The 19,933-nt window shown below is 42.5% G+C and overlaps 2 protein-coding genes and 2 non-coding genes across 8 annotated transcripts in view; 1 reads left to right on the forward strand and 3 right to left on the reverse strand.

The window, feature by feature from the left end:
• Nucleotides 1-2,085: 2,085 nt before the first annotated feature.
• Nucleotides 2,086-2,157, reverse strand: trnap-agg (transfer RNA proline (anticodon AGG)). The gene has a single exon. It is a non-coding gene; the product is annotated as a tRNA-Pro (tRNA).
• A 509-nt stretch (nucleotides 2,158-2,666) lies between these two features.
• nt5c3a (5'-nucleotidase, cytosolic IIIA) lies at nucleotides 2,667-19,257 on the reverse strand. Of its 3 annotated transcripts, none has more exons than XM_030102060.1 (8): nucleotides 19,037-19,257; nucleotides 6,422-6,520; nucleotides 5,195-5,264; nucleotides 4,971-5,103; nucleotides 4,797-4,886; nucleotides 4,528-4,690; nucleotides 4,246-4,446; nucleotides 2,667-4,122 (listed from the first exon to the last, which is right to left on the reverse strand). In XM_030102060.1, exons 1-8 carry the CDS (start codon nucleotides 19,172-19,174, stop codon nucleotides 4,021-4,023), a joined length of 996 nt encoding a protein of 331 aa, XP_029957920.1. In that variant the 5' UTR covers nucleotides 19,175-19,257; the 3' UTR covers nucleotides 2,667-4,020. The 3 variants fall into 3 exon arrangements, with proteins under 3 accessions (XP_029957920.1, XP_029957921.1, XP_029957922.1); XM_030102061.1 differs by lacking the exon at nucleotides 19,037-19,257 and adding an exon at nucleotides 8,924-9,031; XM_030102062.1 differs by lacking the exon at nucleotides 19,037-19,257 and adding an exon at nucleotides 7,202-7,415.
• trnap-agg (transfer RNA proline (anticodon AGG)) lies at nucleotides 6,098-6,169 on the reverse strand. The gene has a single exon. It is a non-coding gene; the product is annotated as a tRNA-Pro (tRNA).
• Nucleotides 6,527-19,933, forward strand: part of atg5 (ATG5 autophagy related 5 homolog (S. cerevisiae)) — a 50,506-nt gene continuing 37,099 nt past the window's right edge. For all 3 annotated transcript variants that reach the window (XM_030102063.1, XM_030102064.1, XM_030102065.1), the window contains exon 1: nucleotides 6,527-6,695. The gene's annotated coding sequence lies outside the window, so the exon portion shown is untranslated. The remainder of the gene's footprint in view (nucleotides 6,696-19,933) is intronic.

The following is a 19,933-nucleotide window of genomic DNA, read 5'->3' on the forward strand; positions in this document are numbered from 1 at the left end:
TGGAAAAAGGTATTATGGACTCATGAATCAAAATTTGAAATCTTCGGGCAGGATCTCTGTACGGTGTAGAGTAGGTGAAAGGATGCTTCCACAGTGTGTGGCTTCAACTGTCAAACACGAAGGAGGAAGTGTGATGGTCTGGGCTTGTTTTGCTGGATCCAGGGTTGGTGACTTGTTCAGAGAGAGAGGCACTCTGAACCAAAACAGCTACCACAGCATCCTACAGCGCCACGCAGTACCCTCTGGGATGCGTCTAGTTGGTCAGGAGTTCATCTTACAGCAAGTTAATGACCCAAAACACAAGTCCAAGCTATGCCAGAACTATCTTGCGAAAAAAGAAGAAGCTGGTAAACTTGAAAACATGGAGTGGCTAGCACAGTCTCCAGACTTAAACCCCGTTGAGCTGGTTTGGGATGAAATGGACAGAAGAGTGAACAACACAACAACCCAACATTGTTGATTCTCAGTCTTGAGATTAAGTTTCTTATTTGTTTTTTTAAATGTATGTCCTTCCTTTAAAGCAATGTGAATTGCCTTGTTTCTGAATGGTGCAATGGAAATAAACTTACCTTGGTCTTTCCTAATAGAGGAAACAAAATATTAACTTTGAACAATTTCTACACCGATTGTAGCTGAAGTGTCCCAGATGCTTGATGCTGGTTGTGAATCATGTAGATACATAAATAAGTTTGTCTCATTTCTTCAAATAGAAATTACATTCGACAAACCAAAGTACCTGACAAGCAACGACGTCACTCATTCACTACATCACATTGCAAATATCTCAGTGTCTGAACAGCTTTGTGAATGATTAAATACAGTTAGCCTGCATTTACTACAGTCACTTTACATTCAGCTTAATTTCCAACATTTTTATGAGGTGAGGAGGGAGGAGGAGGGTGAAACAGTGAAAAAGTGAGCTGTGAAACTCCAGCTTCATACAGCATTGTTGGCTCTATGTTCCTTGTGTGTGTGTGTGTGTGTGTGTGTGTGTGTGTGTGTGTGTGTGTGTGTGTGTGTGTGTGTGTGTGTGTGTGTGTGTACGTACGTGTTTTTCTATACTTCTGGGGGCCAAATGTCCCCACAAGGATAGGAAAACCTGGCACTATGTGCCTTGTGGGGACCTTTTTCCAGTCCTAATAAGGGGAAACAGTGTTTTCTTGACCATGTTGTTGTTACTGAAAAAAGTAAAAGTGCAAAAACATTTCTTTAGGGTTAGGCTGTGTTGTGGTTTGGGTTAAGGTTAGGATAAGGGTCAGGGTTAGGGGCTAGACATGAATGGGAGTCAATGGACGGTCCCCACAAGGATAGAAATACAAGACTGTGTGTGTGTGTGTGTGTGTGTGTGTGTGTGTGTGTGTGTGTGTGTGTGTGTGTGTGTGTATTTATATTACAGTAAGTACCATATAAGTACCAGTCTGGTATTTTGACAGATGGAAGTTACTTTGTGTGTGAATGAATATAATTTCAGTTCCCTTGGCAGTATCAATGCAGTGAGCAAATTAAAAATGTGAGTGTTTTTTCTTTTCATAAAATGCCTTATTTTTCTTCCTAGTTTTATGTACAATATGCATTCTGTTAGCTAAATATATATATTAATAAAAAAAACAAGAAATTAAAAAAAAACCAAGACATGGTAACTATTGCGAATGCAGGACTGGGCTCAAACTGAAGGTAGATGAGGGATATTTCAGTGTTCGTCTGCTTTAATGACAAAACAATGAAACATTTCTATTTGAATTGGTCACACAATGCCAGAGGGACGATGCATTTAGAGGGCACTGGCCATTTATTTGAGGAAGAAAATGAAGATTTGACGCCTGACTGAACTGTTTTGGAAGAGATATGAGCTTTGACAGGTGAACCGTGGTGTTTTGTGCTAAAATGTTCAGGTTGTTTTCAACAAGGGAATGAAGAGTTTTGAGATCATGTTTTCAGCTTGGAGAAATGAGGTTTGCTCAGTGCAACAGATTGTCTCGAAACTGAAGAGTAGGTCTCCTGTCTTCTGATTGGTGATTTTCAAGACAGATTAATTTTTGTGTAGTGTTTATTCATTCATAAGTCTTTGTTTTCCTGAAAAGTCATGGGCTCGTCCGGGATTTGAACCCGGGACCTCTCGCACCCTAAGCGAGAATCATACCCCTAGACCAACGAGCCACATATAGAGCCGGCAGACTGACTCTTCATGGCTGCATATATGCCACGTTGTTTGAGTTCTACTGTATTCTGGGACTACTGTTAAAGATGTACTGGTGATTTTTCGCCACCTGCAGGATGTCTGTGGTACTGCACCAGGATCAACCTGTCTCTCTTTGTCATGTCTTGTCAGTGAAGCATTATTTCAGAGATAATACTCTATTTCTATTCTTCATATTTTTTTCAGATAAGTTATCAATCTGGGGTTTTGGATCAAATAAATAAATAAATAAATAAATATTCATTTCAGTAGGTGAAAATGTGCGGTATCATTAAAGATTAGCATAAAGCTTATATATTAAAAAAAAAAAATACTGATTTCATCATTTGTCCATTTAGGGACACCTGCAGGATGGTGATGGCACTGCATGGTCAAAGATTTTTTTTTTAGAGGCTTTTTCATTCACATAACAGCATTATAACTTCACACTCTAGAGGGATGTTCATCCAGTCTAATCAACTCAAAAAGATTCACAAAAGGACTTCTTTTTTTTATTGCATTTTAAAGTCACATCATGAAAGAAAAAAAGCCATCTGCTTATAAAAATAAAACACACCAGTCTAAATGTACAGTATGACATTATTATTCCCCATCGTATTGATATTGTCATATATATAGATATATTTTAGTCTCCTGTTTCTTTGACAAGAACTCAACAATAAGAAAAGGCAACATGCAGGTGACAGCAGCACATTAAAAACACACACAAGTCGGAAGAGAACATTCAACACAACAAGTCGCGACAGACTGAGATATTTTGAGCCTCTTGATAAAAACAAGTCAAATAGATTGGAGGTAGAGCTCTATTTAACCACAGGTTGAAAAAATGATGAGGTGACCTTCAGCAGATCTCATGATGGGTTTCTTCTGTGGACTTCAGATGAACTATAATCTCTATTTTACGAGAATATCTCAAGGCCTCTGTTACAATTTCTGTTGATAAACTCTAATACCTCTTTAGCCTTCAGCACTGGCATGAAAGATGCTTATTTAGGTGAGTTATGAATGCTTTCTATGAAGAATCAAGCATTTCTTTTTCTGTGAAGTAACACTCAGGCTTAAAAAAAAACCAAAAACAAAAAGGTAAACATGGCTTTCCTATGTGCAAGAACTAGTTTCTACATCCACATATCCAAACTGCTGCCACGTGTGCAGCAGGGAATCTCATGTCCCCATACTCAAAATTTAAAGTGCGTTTCCTCACTTTCCTCCTGATCGCCTGAATCTTTTTTCTTAAATTCAAATAAATACTGTTGTTGGTGGCGATCCTGTGTCAGAGCTACGTTTCCAAAAGTCTTTCATAACCTGACCTCGTTCCATGACCTCAGAGCTGTTCCAGATATGTCGAATACATCGAGAGCAGCTCAGTTTGAGAGCCGTTGGTGTGATGAGAAGCGCCTGAGGCGACAGGCGTGCTGGGATAGTTCCAGAACACAGGAAGCACCGGGTTCACTGTATAAAACACTACTGTAGTGAAGACAACATCCTCGGAACAGCCCAGGTGATAGTAACGGTGCAAATCAGGCCGACGGAGTGAGTTCATGGTGACCTTTTGTCTCACTTTCGGTTAATTTGTCATCATAAAAGGAGAGAGAAAACATCAGAAAACATCAGAAAACAAGTAAAACTGGCAAAACACACGAGCGACAGGCTGTTGCTGACTTTTAGAAGAGTTCACTGGGGAGATTTAAAATGTCTTTCAGAAAGGCTGAAGGGTGGAGGAGGTGCACCGGGGGGGGTGGGGGTTCAGGAGTGTTCTGGAGCCGGATGATTGAGCACGTGTTGGACTGGGTGGGGCGGCGGTGGGGGGGGCGATCTTCAGGTTATAAAACCTTCTGGAGGATGGCGTTGGGCACTTCCAGAGTGTCATCCTTAACCAGGACGATATCGTAAGAGTCCAGATATTTGTCCAGGCGCTCCTCCACCTGCAGGGGGAGTCAGCAGGTTAGAAGTGACGGGCACGATGGGGATCAGCCTCAGATCAGACACATGCTGGCTTTCAAATGACAGGTGAAAACAGATTTCAAGTTTGCACGTCGGGGGTGTACCTTGTCATTCAAGAAGCCGATCTTGAGGATGTTCTCCACGCTGGGCGCTCCGTCGGCCATGCTGAGGTCTCCCAGCGAGTCGCCCATCAGGATGATGTTGCAGTAGTCCTTCAGCTGTTTGAAGTACTCCGTGTTCCTCAGGGCGCCGTCGTGCTTGTTGTAGACGTGGATCAGCTCCCCTTTGAAGCCCCGCAGGACGCCCTGCGCCACACAACACGGGAGGTCGGAGGTCAAAGGCTTCGGGGTCGAAAACGGGGCACAGGAGTGAAGAGGGGGACTCACGTTGTCGTCGAAGTCCATGAAGTTGGAGACCACCTTGATGTTGGGGTGGTACACTCCGGACTGGCGGAGGATCTCCTCCAGCACGTCGCCCAGGCCGGCGGAGAAAATGAAGACGGGGACGCTGTGCTGCTGCAGGCGGTCGAAAAACTGCTCAAAGCCTTCCCTGGAAGCAAAAACACACAAATAAATAAATCATTTTACCATTTCCCTGGCATAACTCAACCTCCTCCTGCACACACACACGCACACACACACACACACACACACACCTGAGAGCAGCATCCGACTCTCTCACCACCTGCGGCAGCTTGTCCTTCTCCAGCCGCTGCTCCACCAGAAGCGTGTGAGACTTGAAATACCTGGAAACACACAGCCGGAGAATTGAACTCACAACTCCAGCAGCGCCGGAGGAGAAGACGCCACGCAGATGTAGGAGAACTCACCACTCCACCATGAAGGGGTATTTCTCCTCCATGGTGAGATGAGGGTCGATCTCAATGGGGTAATACTTATTCCTCAGCTGCAGCAGCTTCTGCCGGCACTCGTCCGACACCAGCTTGCAGTTATCGATGATATCTGAGCAGAGAACACAGGGCGGCCATGTTGAATGTTACAAATGTGCTTCTATGCACACATATGAAAATGCAATAGCGCCGTCTTCACCTACTGTGACATGAGGGACAGCGTTTGCCGTTGATCGCAAACTTGCTCAGTGTCATGTCGAAGTCAGTGATGATCTGAAACAATCAACAATCACAGCTTCATCCAAAGTTTAAACTTAACCATGACCTCCAGTTTCATTTTGGTGTTGATACAGTCTTTTCTACTACTACTTCAATTGTTTGTATTGCTTTTTGTTTCTTTTTAATTAGTTCATCCTAGACAAATGAAAATATACACAAAATACAGAAACATACAAAAAAGATCGATTTATACTGATTTGAATCAATCTACTCATATACGCCTATTTACAACTGTGCACACACAAACACATAATTTAACGTTTAACACACACTTTCTTTAACACAATGTTATTTTAGTTTAATGTGAAACTGTATCTGAATGTTTTCCTTCTTCTAGCTGAAATATAAAGAAAATGTTAATATCATGTGTGTAAATCAGAATTAGAAGCTTTCCTAGAGGGAATTCTTGCAACAGAGCTCCACACAAAAAGAACACAATATACTATGAAATATATCTGGATATATATGCATCATAAAATTGCGCAAAATATTTCAGTCGGCATGTTAAAATGACTCAATTTAAGCATTTACACTAAAACTGTATCGTTTATTTAAAATAGAAAAACACTGGGAAGCTCACAAAGTGAAATATGAATCAGTGAAAAACAAAAAAAAGAGTAACAGAGTACAAAGAAGTAATGGAGGAAATTAGAGCTGAATGAAAAAAAAATTGGTGAAACCCCCAGACTAAGACAAGCTTTGCCCTGCGACCCTGCATGCACGTCAGAAGTGTGTGATCTTGGATCTCTTGGAAATTACAAAAAACAACTTCCTATGAATGACGTTCCTCATCAAGTTGCTTCTCTGACGTGTGGGACAAAAAGAGAGGGCTCGTCCGGGATTTGAACCCGGGACCTCTCGCACCCTAAGCGAGAATCATACCCCTAGACCAACGAGCCGCAGACACACAGCCTCACTTCTGGGATCTGCAGCTTCAGGTTCCAGCTGCAGGGTTCAGACTTGCTGATGTGGCATCTGATCTGACATTCCCTCTCAACAGCACCACCTGCTGGTGGAAAACGCTTCATCTCGCTCTGGGCTCAACCTGCAGTGATTCCTACTAACAACCCAGCTGGGATAAGATAGAAGATTCTCCACCAGGTGGCGCTGTTTCACCATGACTGTTTACAATCCGAGGTTCGTTTCTCTACCTGCAGTTTGGAGGCTCCTCCTTTGATGAGGCCACAGATGATCTGCTCCACCCTCTCGGGGTCCCTCATGTGGACCGTGCTCTTCTCGAACTGAGGCATCTGGAGGGACACGGACACAGAGACACGGAGACCTCAGTGTGGAATAACATTCAAACCGACTGATTATTTCTTCAGGAGAAGCTTTGGACTGAGTCCACGCGGACTGCTGCTGTCTGGACTCTGGGGCGAAGAGGAGGCGTTTCAGTCCTCAGAGCAAAGCTGACCCACATGTGAGGTAAATATCAAGACGACGTGCCCCGACTCGAACGTGCCTTCTCCATACCATGTACTCTCACGCAAGTCACATTAAAGTGATTGACATTTTCTCAACACTGCCAGCAACACACACACACACACACATACAAACAAACACACTCGCTGACACCAGGTGTGGATTTCAGGGTCATAAAACAGCTGATGTATGGAATCTGTTGGTGTTGTGTAACAACACAGAAACAGAACAGTGTGGACTGGTCGGGAGGCGACTGGACGGGTCCGTTTGTCCCGCCGCACAGAACCTGCAACTCAATCAACTTACTGCTGAGATCAAGTCGCTTCACCTGACGACAGGTGGAGATGCACACCCGTTCAGCGTGTCCACGGTGCCGTTTGTGCAGATGAGTAGTTTAACCTTACTAAACTCACCCTGCTCTGTTTACAAGCAGGAGAAGATCAAGTATCAAGCACACTGTTTCAGGGACTTTGAAAGCTTCAATTTCAGCCAAAGCTAAAAATGCTCACCTGTACTTAAAAAGCCGACTTTCAGTCAGACTAAAAATAGTTCGGTTTTCCAGGTGTGATGAAAGCAAAATGAGAAATCTGGACTGGGAGTCGGGACACTCTGGAAGCAAACATTGTGTTATTGTCCATCCACTGAGCATGAGCAGAAGAATTATTTACCGAGGTCGAGGTGTGCATGCGCAGTGGCAGCGTTCCCAAAAAGTCTAATTTTCACCCATTTACACAGCGACAGAGCCCCAGCGTTTTCAAAAAGTTCCACTTTGTCAGCTGTTTTCCAAAAAGTTGCGTTTTCATTAAAACAAAAACAAAAAAAAAAAAAAAAAAAAAAAACAAAAAAAACAAAAACAAAAACAAAAAAACATGTTTGGCATCATGTGTGTCTGACAAGCTTAAACTAATGAATGTTTGCTATTTAGTGCCCCCCCCCCAAAAAAAAACAGCATAGTAGCTCCTTTTACTTTGTTTAATTTCATGTTATAATGGATTGAAATGACTAAGACAAACTGTTTATTCATTTAATCATCAGAGTAAACAGAAAAAGAGCATGAAAGCTTAATTTTCAATGTATGAACACTTTAAATTAGGCATGGCAGCCAACAAATCAATTTAAACAGGCAAAAAAAGGCAAATCCAAATATAATTTCACACAAACTGCACATTCAGAGGTACAGGGTACAAGTCCAGGCATAACCTCTGCAGAAAATGACATGTCACTTCCTGAGTGCAACCGTTTTGTGAGAGCACTTTGACATCAAAATTTACTAAGTTTCTGCTTTCTGAAGGTGTAATGGAAACTATACGGACAAAAGAGTGCATTATTAATACAGTTCAGATGCTCCTTTACATTTTATTAAGTGGTGCTTGTGGAAAATGAAAGTATTTCTGCTAAATGCAACACATTCCTGTTGAATAACAGTTGTAGCTTAAGTTACAACAGACTCATTATTTCAGGAGTGAAGACTGAGTGCTTTGTGCTGTGTGTTATGAGAAGTTTGTGTACCAGCGCTGTAGTCATAAACCGAAAGAAAATGACTTGTAATGGGATTAAATTGAATGCAGCTGCTTGACTGATTGAATTTTCCAACTTTTGCATCTTAAAAGCAGAATGAGTTGATAATATTGTCCACATGCAGTAAAGTTAAACTGATGTTTTTAGTAATGCAGTTTTCTGCACAGACGTAAATACACAGTCCGACCTCTCCGGTCTGCACCGCCAGACCCCCTGACAAGCAGACCCACTTATATAACGGGGATCCGACGTTGTGGCAGCTCATAAAGCCCTCCGATGTGACGCTCATACGACATCCGACACTGGGAACACAAGATAAAAATAAAGATGCGCCCCTTTAATACCCACCCTGAAATGAGCCCCACACATCCAAAACAAACGTCAAAACTTCACATCTGAGGCGGAGAAACTCATCTCCACAAAGGCGGTGTTTGATTCTTAGCACATAAAGAAGCGATCCATTGAACTTTTCTTGAATTTGTGGAGAGACGAGTCAATTCGAAACTTACAATGAGATTCTTTATGTAAACAGACACAACTTCACCAAAAGGGCTAAAAAAAACGCAAAGCAGAAGTTAAAGCGTGATAAGAGGTAAACGCTTCAGAGGTAGAAGACGTTTCCAGGGAGCTGGAGAACAAACTGTCCTTTTCTCAGCTGAATGAGAGCACAGCCTGGGGCACACTGACACACACTCTCACACACACATTCTTACCTCGGGTCTGTTGTCTCAGCTGAAAACAAGAGTGAGGAAAAGATTGTGTGGCTGCGGCGGGTTTTTATAGCCGGGGCTGCAGGCAGGGAGGGGGGCGGGGCGTTCCCCGAAAACAGATTAGACAACACAAGCCCTCCCCTTTAAGATCAAACCCCAACAACACCGCAGCGACGCGCCGTCTGATATTAATGAAAATAGGATGAAAGGCAACGTAAAAGCATCCATCAGGGCTGATATCTAACAAGTCAGCAGGAATTTTATTGAAGGCTAGTTTAAAAAGAGGAAGACAGTTTACAGGAGCCGCTGTAGTGTCTACAGGCCCACAGTCACTTCCTGAGGCGTGTCTTCGTTCACATTCAGCCCAATTCCATCTTGACTGGGCCAAAAAAGTAAAATAGTGCCATAATACCCTTTAAATTTCAACTCAAAATAAGAGTATGCATGATGAAAATGTATATAATTTCACAGTTACTACTGGAAACAACTACAGTCTAACATAAAGTCCATTTTAATTTTATCTTCTGGTCCAAAATAAAGTCAGAAAAATAAAATCAATTTCTTTGTTGAAATTTTTACCATTTCCTTGGCGGCCAGACTGGAGCTTCTTGTGGGCCACAGGCCTTATGTTTGACACCCCTACATTACGTTATGTGGAAGCAGGTTTTTTTTGAAAAAGAGTGTTGCTTAAAAACTTCATCCAGCCTCCCTGCTCCTTTTCCCCCAATTTCTAGATGAAGAATCTGCCAAACCTTTACAAAAGAAAGCTCAAAATTCAAAAAGCTGACTCAGATGTCCGGGCTCCTGATGCAGTCTGGAGACCTCATCATTGCACTTTTTCACCTGGCCTGGAGTTCAAGCAAGAAATCTGCAATAAATCAATAAATTAAGTAGAAAAAAAAACTGACCAGGAAAGAAGCACTTCGTCCCCGGTCCCACTGCTGCTGAGCATGCACATTCACAACAAACATGCAGTAAAATAGGCTAGAGTTGCACGAGAGGTCAAAGGTGACAAGGTTCAGCAGGAGCATCAGGCAGTTTCGGTTGGTGCCAATGCAGACGCCTCACGTTCACACAAACATACATACTGATAAATTACAACTATTTATCGTGGTTTGCTACTAGTTTACCACAAATGTCATGTTTCCGGTTGAGTCTGTGCACATTCTCTTCCTTGTTCTACATGCGGAGCTCCTCCAGTTCGATCCAAAAGAAGATAGCATGGAAGAGATCAGCTGACACGACACTCCACAACGGCCGCTCAATGCAGATATCAGGAAAATACAATAATGAGTCAGAAACCTGCAGCTTTCTCCGGATGAGGTCCACAAAAACCAGGCCAAATGGCAGAACAGCCCGGGGAAGAAAGGATTAAAAAGGTCTGAGTCAACAGAAAGCTCGAGTTCTGCAGATACAGTTTTGGAAGGGAAGTTGTTTTTACTGTTGCCAAACTTTTTTCTTTCGTGCCTTTCACGTGTGTGCAGTTAGAAATAACTGATAAAACAGTTGTGAGGGAGAACAACTGACTTTATGTGGAAACTTTAGATTTGGTTGAGTAATCCGTGTCAGTCAATGACTTCTGGCACCTGTGCAACACATAACAAGGAAACAAGGAAACAAGGAAAAAGTCCTGAGGGCACTGAAACTTTCAGAATATAGAATTTTTCTTTATTTGAACACAGACCTGTGGGAATTCTGTATGTCTGTGATTTTAACAGTAATTTAATGACAAAAGGACTTTTAGTTAAAAGTGGGAAGTCTCAGTTAATAAAAAAAAAGCCAAAATGTTAATTCAAGTGGATTTAGGACGAAAAAAACTCTGCAGGACACTGAAGCTCCCGCCGCCCTCTCTGCTGCCGGAGGAGCAACTCCTTTGCTCTCCTGCTGACCTTGACTCCCTCGCATGCCTCCACTTCCAAAAATTAGGTCAAGTCTCTCCGATTACACCCCCCCGTCTCCCATAATAACACGTCCCATCCTTCCAGCGTTCTCCCCCCGTCCTGCAGGGACGTGTTGATGTACAGATCGCTGCCCAGATCCACCAGGGAGAGTTTCACCGCTGATGAAGCATTGTGTGCAAAAACCTTTTTTTGTTTTCGAGGAAATCTGGCTTTCTGTGGATTTCCATGTTGTGAAACATTCAGTGAACTTTTGAACTGAACACGTGTTTCTTCTCTCACACACAATTTCTCTATTTGTTTTCAGGTATCTGACGAACCTGCACAGTTTCACGACTCCAAAGGCCGATTACATTTTCTCTTAAAAATAAAAACACAACAGCAGGAAGTACAAAACAGCAGCGCGTGTATGCATTATTAAGTGTCTATAAAGAAAATCCTTCATTTAAAACTTAATTTAGGCTTATTAAATGTTTTGTATAAGAACAAGAATAAAAAGAAACAAAAACAAAAAAAGAAGAGGATGAAAAAGATGAAGAAATGTTTAAAAGGGGAAAAAAGCCAAGAATGAAAAGGCAAAAAGATATGAATAAGTAAAAAGTGTAAAAAGTAACATTTTGAAGAACAAATTAAGAAAAAAAAATTAAGATTTAAAAAAGGAAAGCAAAAAAGTAAAGACGAAAAAGAAGAATAAAGGAAAAGAACAAAAATAAACATTAAAAAAAATTGAAAAAAATCCATAAAAAAAGAATAAAGTGTTTTGAAGAAAAGTAAAGAAACGAAAAGAACAGAAAGAGCCAAAGAAGATAAAATTAAATAGAAAATTAATATTGAAAAAAGTTTTGATATTTTGTTTTTTAAACAGAAAGTTCAGCTGCTGGAGCGATTCCCAGCTGCTCATGGGCGAGGCCGGGGTTCACTCTGTTTTTTTTTTTTCTCTCTAACCTGTCCTGTCCAGCATGGGAGCAGCTGAACGGGAGTCTGGCTGCTGCTATGTTCTCCACAGATTTGCTTTTCCAAGAGGAGCTTATAAGTATAAAGCTCCTCATCAACATTTTATTTCTTTTATTTTTTTTATATAATTTATTTTATTTATTTTGAGTACCGATACATGGTACTGCTGGACCTGACAGGGGGACAGAAAAGTGGAAGAAACAGAAAGTGAAAGAAGGAGCGGGGTTAAATTTGGGCAGTTTGCCACTCTGGCACAGGGCCAACAAAGACACACACACACACACACACACACACACACACGCACACACACACACACACACCACACACACACACACACACACACACACACACACACACACACACACACACACACACACACTGAGGGGCTATTCAGGGTCAGCCATTAAGCTCACATGCATGTTTTTTGATCGTGGGAGGAAGCCAGAGCACCTGGAGGAAACCCACACACACACACACACACACACACACACACACACACACACACACACACACACACACACACACACACACACACACACACACACACACACACACACACACACACACACACACAGGCACACACACAGGGAGAACATGCAAACTCCATACAGAGTTTGTAAATACGAGGACCTTCTTGCTGTGAGACAAAAGTGCTAAACACTGCACTACCAAAGAAAGACCAAAAAGAACTAAACCAATTGACTAAAGAAAAAAAAAATCCCATAAAGGGGCTAAAAAAATCTGAGTGGATGAAATGAAACAGGAGCAATTTAACACTTTAAAAGTTAAAGGGCTATTAAACAGACTTCAAAAATTTAAGGAATAGGAACACAGACATGAAGAAGTTCAGAGAAAGAGTATAGGAAGAAAATGGCATAAACATGAGGGTGAAAAGAGTCCAAATGAAACTCCTGACAGAGTGAAATGACGGCTGTTGTGGTGCTTTCCAGCTCTCTGCCATGTTTTCTTCTGAAAGTCTCGACTCGTCAGAAGATTAGTAGAAAACACCGTAAACACATCACTCCCATGTCTGCGACAACCCGACAGAGGAAGCCAATACTTCTGTGGATCCAAAATATCGCTGCTAAAAAAAGAAAAAAAAAAAAAAAAAAAAAAGACGTTTGGCCAAAGTTTGACTCACAGGAGTGATCGATCGCTCCAACGAAGCTGAATCCGTTTTCTAGAAAACTGAAGCCGCTGTTAAAATGTTTTGTGTGTCGCTGGGAAAAGACAAAGGATCCGGACGAGTCTGTAAAGGCCGCCGGGAACAAAGTGCACAGCGAGTCTCTGAGAGACGAGGAATCCAGCTTTGATATAATCAAACAAAGCATCGCTGAGCTGCTTCTGCGTTTCTGATCAGTCCCAACGATGAAAGTCTAACAGCAGGAATGCTGCTGAAGGAGCCACAGCGATGCTTCATGTCAGTTATTGGCTTTTCCTCCTTTCTCTCTGCTCCGCTTCCATTCTTTTGGTTATATGTTTATTTTTCAGCTGTAGAAGAGACAAAGACTGGATTGAAGACAATCGCAGATCACTGGGAGATTGACTAAAGACTCTGGTTACTCATTACATGACAATGTTTTCGAGTGAAAACGCAAAACTTTTTGAGGTCAGTTTACACGACAACGGCACTCAGAGCCACTGAAAACTCTGCTCGTGCTCACCAGTAGTAAAAACCTCTTCTGCACACGATCAGTAGACAGAAACACCGTGTTCCCCAGGGTCTGAGTCTCTGAGTTGGGACTCAGGGCTGGATTTAGTGATGTTCTCAACACTCAGACATGTTCTTGAAGCAGCTGGACTTTCCTTCAACACGTCAGCGGCAACACTGTTTAGTTCCAATCTCAGGTAAAGATACAGGAGGATGTATGTGTATGTATGGTTCTGTGATTTTCTGTGTTGGTTGTCGGCTCTGTTTTGGTGTTGTCTAGATTGGGGGTTTGGGATTGTTCTACGTTGCGTGTGGTGCGTCGACAACACTGTTTTGTATTGTGACTTTGTACATAGGTTGTGCCCCCCCCCCCCCCCCCCCCCCCCCCCCCCCCCCCCGTTCTCCCTCTCTTTATCTTTCTCTCTTCCTGTCCCTGCTCTCTGAGCGTTGCCGTCCCGGCCCTGTCCGGCAGCCATGCCGGATGCCAGCCGGATGCCTCACTGTTTCTCCGTAAACACAACCTGAGCGCAGCGCACCGAATTCCTCCTCCACGTCTCTGCCACCACACCCACGGTCGTCATGGCGACGGGCATCTGCTGCCATTGATAACGAAACGTGGTTCGAGCGAGCAAACTCCAGGGTTCAAACTTATCAGTTTTAATCAATATTTCTGGTATTTCTTCTGTATTTTATTAACAACACTTGTTTTCATTATTTAAGTTAAATTAAATATGAACCCTGAAGTTAGACACATGCTTGGTCTTATACTGTCTTTACATGTTAAAACAAGCTGCCACGGCTTTGAAGTGCAGCTCTGAGAATTACATGAACAGAGACGGTCTGGAGACAAAGTGACTCTGCTCTGCCCTCTAGGGGCCAACAGGGTGAAACACAACCCAAATTCTTGAAGCGCTGCCAGCTTTAGAACTTTAATTCGTCTTTATTGTCTTTATTTGCAGAGAATCATGAGCAATAATGAGAGTCAACCTGCTTCAAAATAACAGATGGACTCACTAGACTGAACAATATCTGCACATACACTGCCATAGCAACAAATAAGACTAAATAATCACACAGATTATGCTGATAAAATAGGAGACAACACATCATTTTAGAGAAGCATCAAGGAGATACAGTATTTTTATCCTTTTTAACCCACTTTTGTTTGGGGTTATATACTTACATTGACTTTTACATGATAATAGAGGCCTGGAGGAAAGCAATAATTCAGTTCCTGCAGAGATTCAGGTCCAGATGCACCATGGAGCAGATCAGCCTTTAACTGAAACACTGTTCAGGGATGGATTCACTATTTCAAACAGCTCAGGTCACAAACTGCAATGTTTCACAATAAGAAAGTCCAGATTTCCTCCATAAGCATTGACTGTCTCTCGTGATATTGTGTAGTCTTTTTTGGTTTATTTTAATACTTGTATAAGTGATTTTTCCAACTTCAGTGTTCATTTCAGTTGTATTTTTCAGATTTGTTAAAAGAAACTAAATAAAGCTGAAGTGAGAGACATGAAGGACTCATGAACTGAACTGAATTCCTCACTAATCTCTGATCAGTTATCAGAGTGATTATATAACTTGTGTCAGACGGGCGAAGTGGAGCGACTCGGGCTAATGTGGATCCGGTGTGACGAACGCGCACATTTTTCTGCCTTTATTCCCTCGGTGAGGCGAGCGCAGCGAGGCTGACGGGCAGCAGAGCTGAACAAACACTTCAGTCTCCACCGTCGACACGCCCCTGGATCTGGATCGATGGATCACTCCACAGTCGCATGCTGCAGTTCAAACTAATAAAAATTCCACCTTAACAAAAAAACTCCCAGTCTCCATTGGGTGCTGGATCTGTGTCTCTGGGCCTGTTTTTACACAACTGCTCCAGAGGATCACGACTCTCAGTCCAGATTCTCCTGGTCCTGGTCCTGCTTCTAGTCCAGGTTCTCCTGGACTTGGCAGTTTTAGAGCTGAGTCGCTGTATTAACGATCCAACTGGGTCGTCTGTTGCTTTCAGCGTTTCTGTGTAAACGGACGTCTTTTTCAAAACGTTTCCATGTAAGCAAGAAACTTTTATGAAACGAAAACGCCAAAAAAGTGTTTTCACTTGAAATGATCGTGGTGTGAATGGGGCCCAATCTGCAGAGTTTTACATTTCTGCAAAAATCCACATGATAATGTTTTATACTTTTCTGTCCAAGAGGTGTTATAACTTCATTTCCTGTTCTACTGAAAAAAAACTTGACCTTTGTGTGATTGAGGTATTTACATGGCTACATTTTCAAGAAAAAGAATAAAGAGAAAAACACGTCATAATCCAAGCCAGTTGGTCAGACAAGAGGCTGGTTCCGTTATGTCTTGTTTATCGACGTCTGGAGGAGGTTTGTTTGGTCTTTAGGTCTTTAGGAAGTGACAACTGTCCTATAGCAAGAAAATAAACAAAACATCACAAAAAGCAGATGGGTCACGAGTTTCCCAGGCTGGAGATCCCAACAGGAAACTGTTTCTGCACAACAGCAGCCTAAAGCATTCCCAAAATCCACCTCCAGCCTTTTACCACAGCAGTGGATTAACAAACAAACAACAGCAGATTTACACAAAGCGATGTGGTGATAATCGCCTGCTGTGTTTTCTGGGGGGAAATAAGGGAATCTAGAGAATCTCAAACTTTCCAAACAGCTCTTCAGATACACATGTACAACAAGGTCAAGGGTCAACTTCTGAGTGAAGTGGGAGATAGGAGCTCAGTGATAATGTGACACTGTTCGCTTTTCAGTCGCTTAAAGCCAGGCTGGGTTCAGGGACCAGAGGTTAAAGCGGCGCGGTCCTGACCGGACAGTCGAGGCTGGAATACCACAGAGCGCCGCCTCAGGACTGCCAGCCGGCGTGAAAACTGCCGCCGAGTCCAGCGCCATCGCGACCCGTGGATAATCTGTCATTCCTGCACAGACTGCATGTGCTGCAGGTCCAACATGATGCAAAAAAGGAAAGATCATCACAAGAGATGACCCCAATATGAAGCAACGTCAGGAACGCTGATGGATTCTCTCGGTGAATGCAGGATACAGCAGGTGAAGAATCCAAAGAATAACTCAGCAGTGAGTCATGAGGACAAGAACAAAAGCCACGTGACGAACGCGTACACACCCTGCTTCATTTATCAAAGCAGCCTCACACTTTTTCACAACTTGTGAGAATTAGTAAAAGCTGCTGAATTATTTTGTCATTATGTGAATCGGATCAAATGTTTTTCCCTACATTCTGGCCTCTGTCGAAAAAACTGTTTCAAATGAAGAAAATGTCATAAAACTTTGCATCTAAACGTCCATGTAAACATAAAACAGTGGTTTTCAAAGCGTGGAACCCTGCATGAAATCTTATTCATTCATTTTTTTCTTGAGAAGAAATCCTGAAAAACAGAACTATGCGGCTTCCAGAACTGTTGCCGTGGAAACGGTTTCACGTTTTCACTATGCAAACATCGTTGTGTAAACGGGGCCTCAGGAAAGTCAATTATTTTAAATGTGGAATAAAAAGAAATGTCTTGCCAGACTTTTAAAGGCTGGAGACTTGGCCAGTTTACATACAAGAAGCTACTCCTGTCAAAACCGGGGTTCAAACCTGAGTCCCCTGCACTCAAGGTGTCAGTGCCACTGTTACAGTGGTAGACTACCCATCAGATGTTTCAAAATAATTGATCTTAATAGTATTTTACAGAAGCGCAGAAATAACACCAGTGTTGTTGTGCAGCTGGTGTCGGGTCGAGTTTTTCCTGCACGCCCAGATCTGCAGCGGCCGACCGCAAGTTGCACAACCGCTGCAATACACTACAAAAACAACAAAAAACGTCACTTCTTTTCACTGCAGTGTCACCAAAATACCTGCAGCCTTAACTTGTCTCCTGCTGATCATATTAAAGTAATTTCATATAAAAAACACTTTTGTGTGGTATCATTCGTCACTGTTGCAGCACTTGTTGCAATTTGCAGACAGTCCCTCACAAAGGCTGCACAGACTAGTGTTATTACTGCTGCTCGACAGGCAGCTACTTCAGATTAAAATGAGCGTGTAGCCTATTGCCCACCTCACATCGATGGCAAAGAGGTGTTATCTGAGTGTTGATGATGCTTCATTAAAAGTTATTGATGTTAGAAGTCTCAATCTGTGAACTGCAATCAGAAAAACTGTTGTTTTAAAGAGAAAACTATCGCATTTTAACAAGCTCAGAGAAATATTTCTTTACTGTGGCAAGTCTGTACTTCCATAGTATTTAACTATGTTATGATATATTGCTAAAATATTATCAGCCTGGCGTTCAGAACGGAATACTCAACATATGCAGAATTAGAGATGGAGGTCTGGAGGGTTATGTAAAGTCAGCATATTCAAGCAATATTAGAAAATCTAACCGTAGGGCTTATTAGATCTACCTTAGATTTTATCCACCTTGGGATCAAACGTTGGTGGAGTCAATACAAGATGACAATGGTCGAAGAAGGTTATACTCTTGACAGGGCAAAACCAGAGGCAGAAACTGTTTTCTAGTCACCGATTAACCTTAACCTTGGTTGAGTACCTAAAGAAAACCCCCAAGGAAAGACCAGGGCTCAGCTCAGAATGGAACCACAGACTGTTTCACTACGAGGAAATAGTTCTAGCCACTACACCTCCTCTGGAAAATCTCGGTGTTAAAAAAATTGCTCTATAAGAGAGGTTTATAGGACAAGAGCATCATAGACAGCAGAGATCGAAACATTTTCTTTGTTTTAAACATAAAACCAGACAGAATTTTTCATTGGTTAGCACGCATTGTTCTTCGGACAATGTGCCAGGATGCTGGGCGGCTTACAGATCTGGACTGGGGGGCATTGTGAGTGCTGCTGCAGCTTGCATAACTTAAATGCTGCATGTTCAACACCAAACAGCCTCCTGCAGGACAGAGAGGAACAGGAGAGAGAGCATCACTGCTGGTCAGCTGCCACAGCTTCCACACCAGCTGTAAAATCGCTACACCGGAATCAAAAACGCTGGCTGGTGACCTTCTAAAGACAGCTGCTTGTTTTAGGGAGCAGGGACCCGCAGCGCGTGCGCAAACCGGCCAGCTGGTGGGCCACTACTGTCAAAAAATAAAAAAAGGACAGGGACATGGAGGGACACTTCCTGTTAAGAGTATGAAAAAAATGAAAGCATCATAAAAAGAAAATAAAAAGAAATGAAAGATAATAAAATAGATACAGCTACATGTGTATTTAACTATCACGTATTTTAAAGAGACGATAGCTCGAGAATAAATTATGTATGAAGGTGTAATAGTTCTAGCAACCCCAATAAGCAACCGAGACAAGCCTATAACTATTAATTTGTACATTCCACACAGATCATAGATAATAAAAACAGAAAAGATGCGTTTTAGAGTGTTTGTGTTACGTGATATCCGTTGGATGTCCCACTTTAAAGTCTGAGGATGACACTGTGAACACACTAAATGGGATAAAGACGAACCTTCACGTGTTTCGCCCGTGTGTCGCTGTCAAAGCGCGTGCAGCAGCTTTATTTTGACGCCGTGCGTCTTCACGCACAGCCATGGCGCGTCCGTCCATCCGCACTCACCATCTCTATGATCCGGGTCTTCTTGCCCGCTCGCTTCTTCTTGGCCACGATGTACTGGGCCAGGACCACCCCGCCGAACAGGGCGCACACGCTGGCGCTGGCCGCGGCCCCGACCTTCACCACGGCCGTCCTGTCCATGACGGCCCGCGCTGCTTCGTCTGTCTCCTCCGTCCCGGCGGCAACACCTCCCGTCCCGTCCGCTGCCTGCAACCGCCCCGCCGAAGATCGTCTGTTCAGAGAAGAGCGCTCACTCCGTCCCGGCGCTCCGCCCCGCTGAGTCCCGTCCTTCCCTTCCTACCGTCAACTCCAGCCGTAGATCGTCTAGTACAAGAAGACGAGTCACTCTGTCCTGTCGGATCGTCCCCAAAGTATAAATTTATCTTTAATTTTTAATGCATCACCTTGTTTCTTTTTGAAATTTACCTACGCAATTGAAATATTATCTCCTGTATTATCTAGTTTATAGTGGCTCTTCAACATATGACAAACTATCGTGTTTTCAGGATGTGATTAGAGTCACCAAGCCAAAACTTAACCCCACGTTTTTCTTGCTGGGCTTGTGGAATATATCTGCTGACAAATTGTGTTTATTTGTTTAATTGGTTCGATTGTGCCACTATTATGTATTTAAAAAAATCTGTTGTTTTCTGTTGTCTTTTGACTATTTCATTGAATATGTTTTTAATTTTACTGTGGAGCAATGAGCACCTATGTTACAAACAGTGATACAACAATGATGGTGTTATTTTTGTATCCATTGTTCATTATGATACAAACTAAGTAAAAAAAAAAAACTGAGTAGGTTATACATCAATTGTTGAGCGTTGTTAAAAGAACAAAACATCTATAATGCCAACAGCAGTCAATAAAAAGATTGATTTAAAAAACATTATTAAT

Source organism: Salarias fasciatus, chromosome 11, assembly GCF_902148845.1.
Source record: "Salarias fasciatus chromosome 11, fSalaFa1.1, whole genome shotgun sequence".
In the NCBI taxonomy this organism is placed as follows: domain Eukaryota; kingdom Metazoa; phylum Chordata; class Actinopteri; order Blenniiformes; family Blenniidae; genus Salarias; species Salarias fasciatus.

What these genes read in the sequence shown, in the direction of transcription:
- nt5c3a (XM_030102060.1), bottom strand. Translation starts at nt 19,174, where the DNA reads ATGGACAGGACGGCCGTGGTGAAGGTCGGGGCCGCGGCCAGCGCCAGC. An exon ending in GAGGAGCCTCCAAACTGCAG is followed by an intron (nt 5,265 to 6,421) that starts GTAGAGAAACGA and finishes TGATTGTTTCAG; the next exon opens with ATCATCACTGACTTCGACAT. An exon ending in GAGTCGGATGCTGCTCTCAG is followed by an intron (nt 4,691 to 4,796) that starts GTGTGTGTGTGT and finishes TTTTGCTTCCAG; the next exon opens with GGAAGGCTTTGAGCAGTTTT.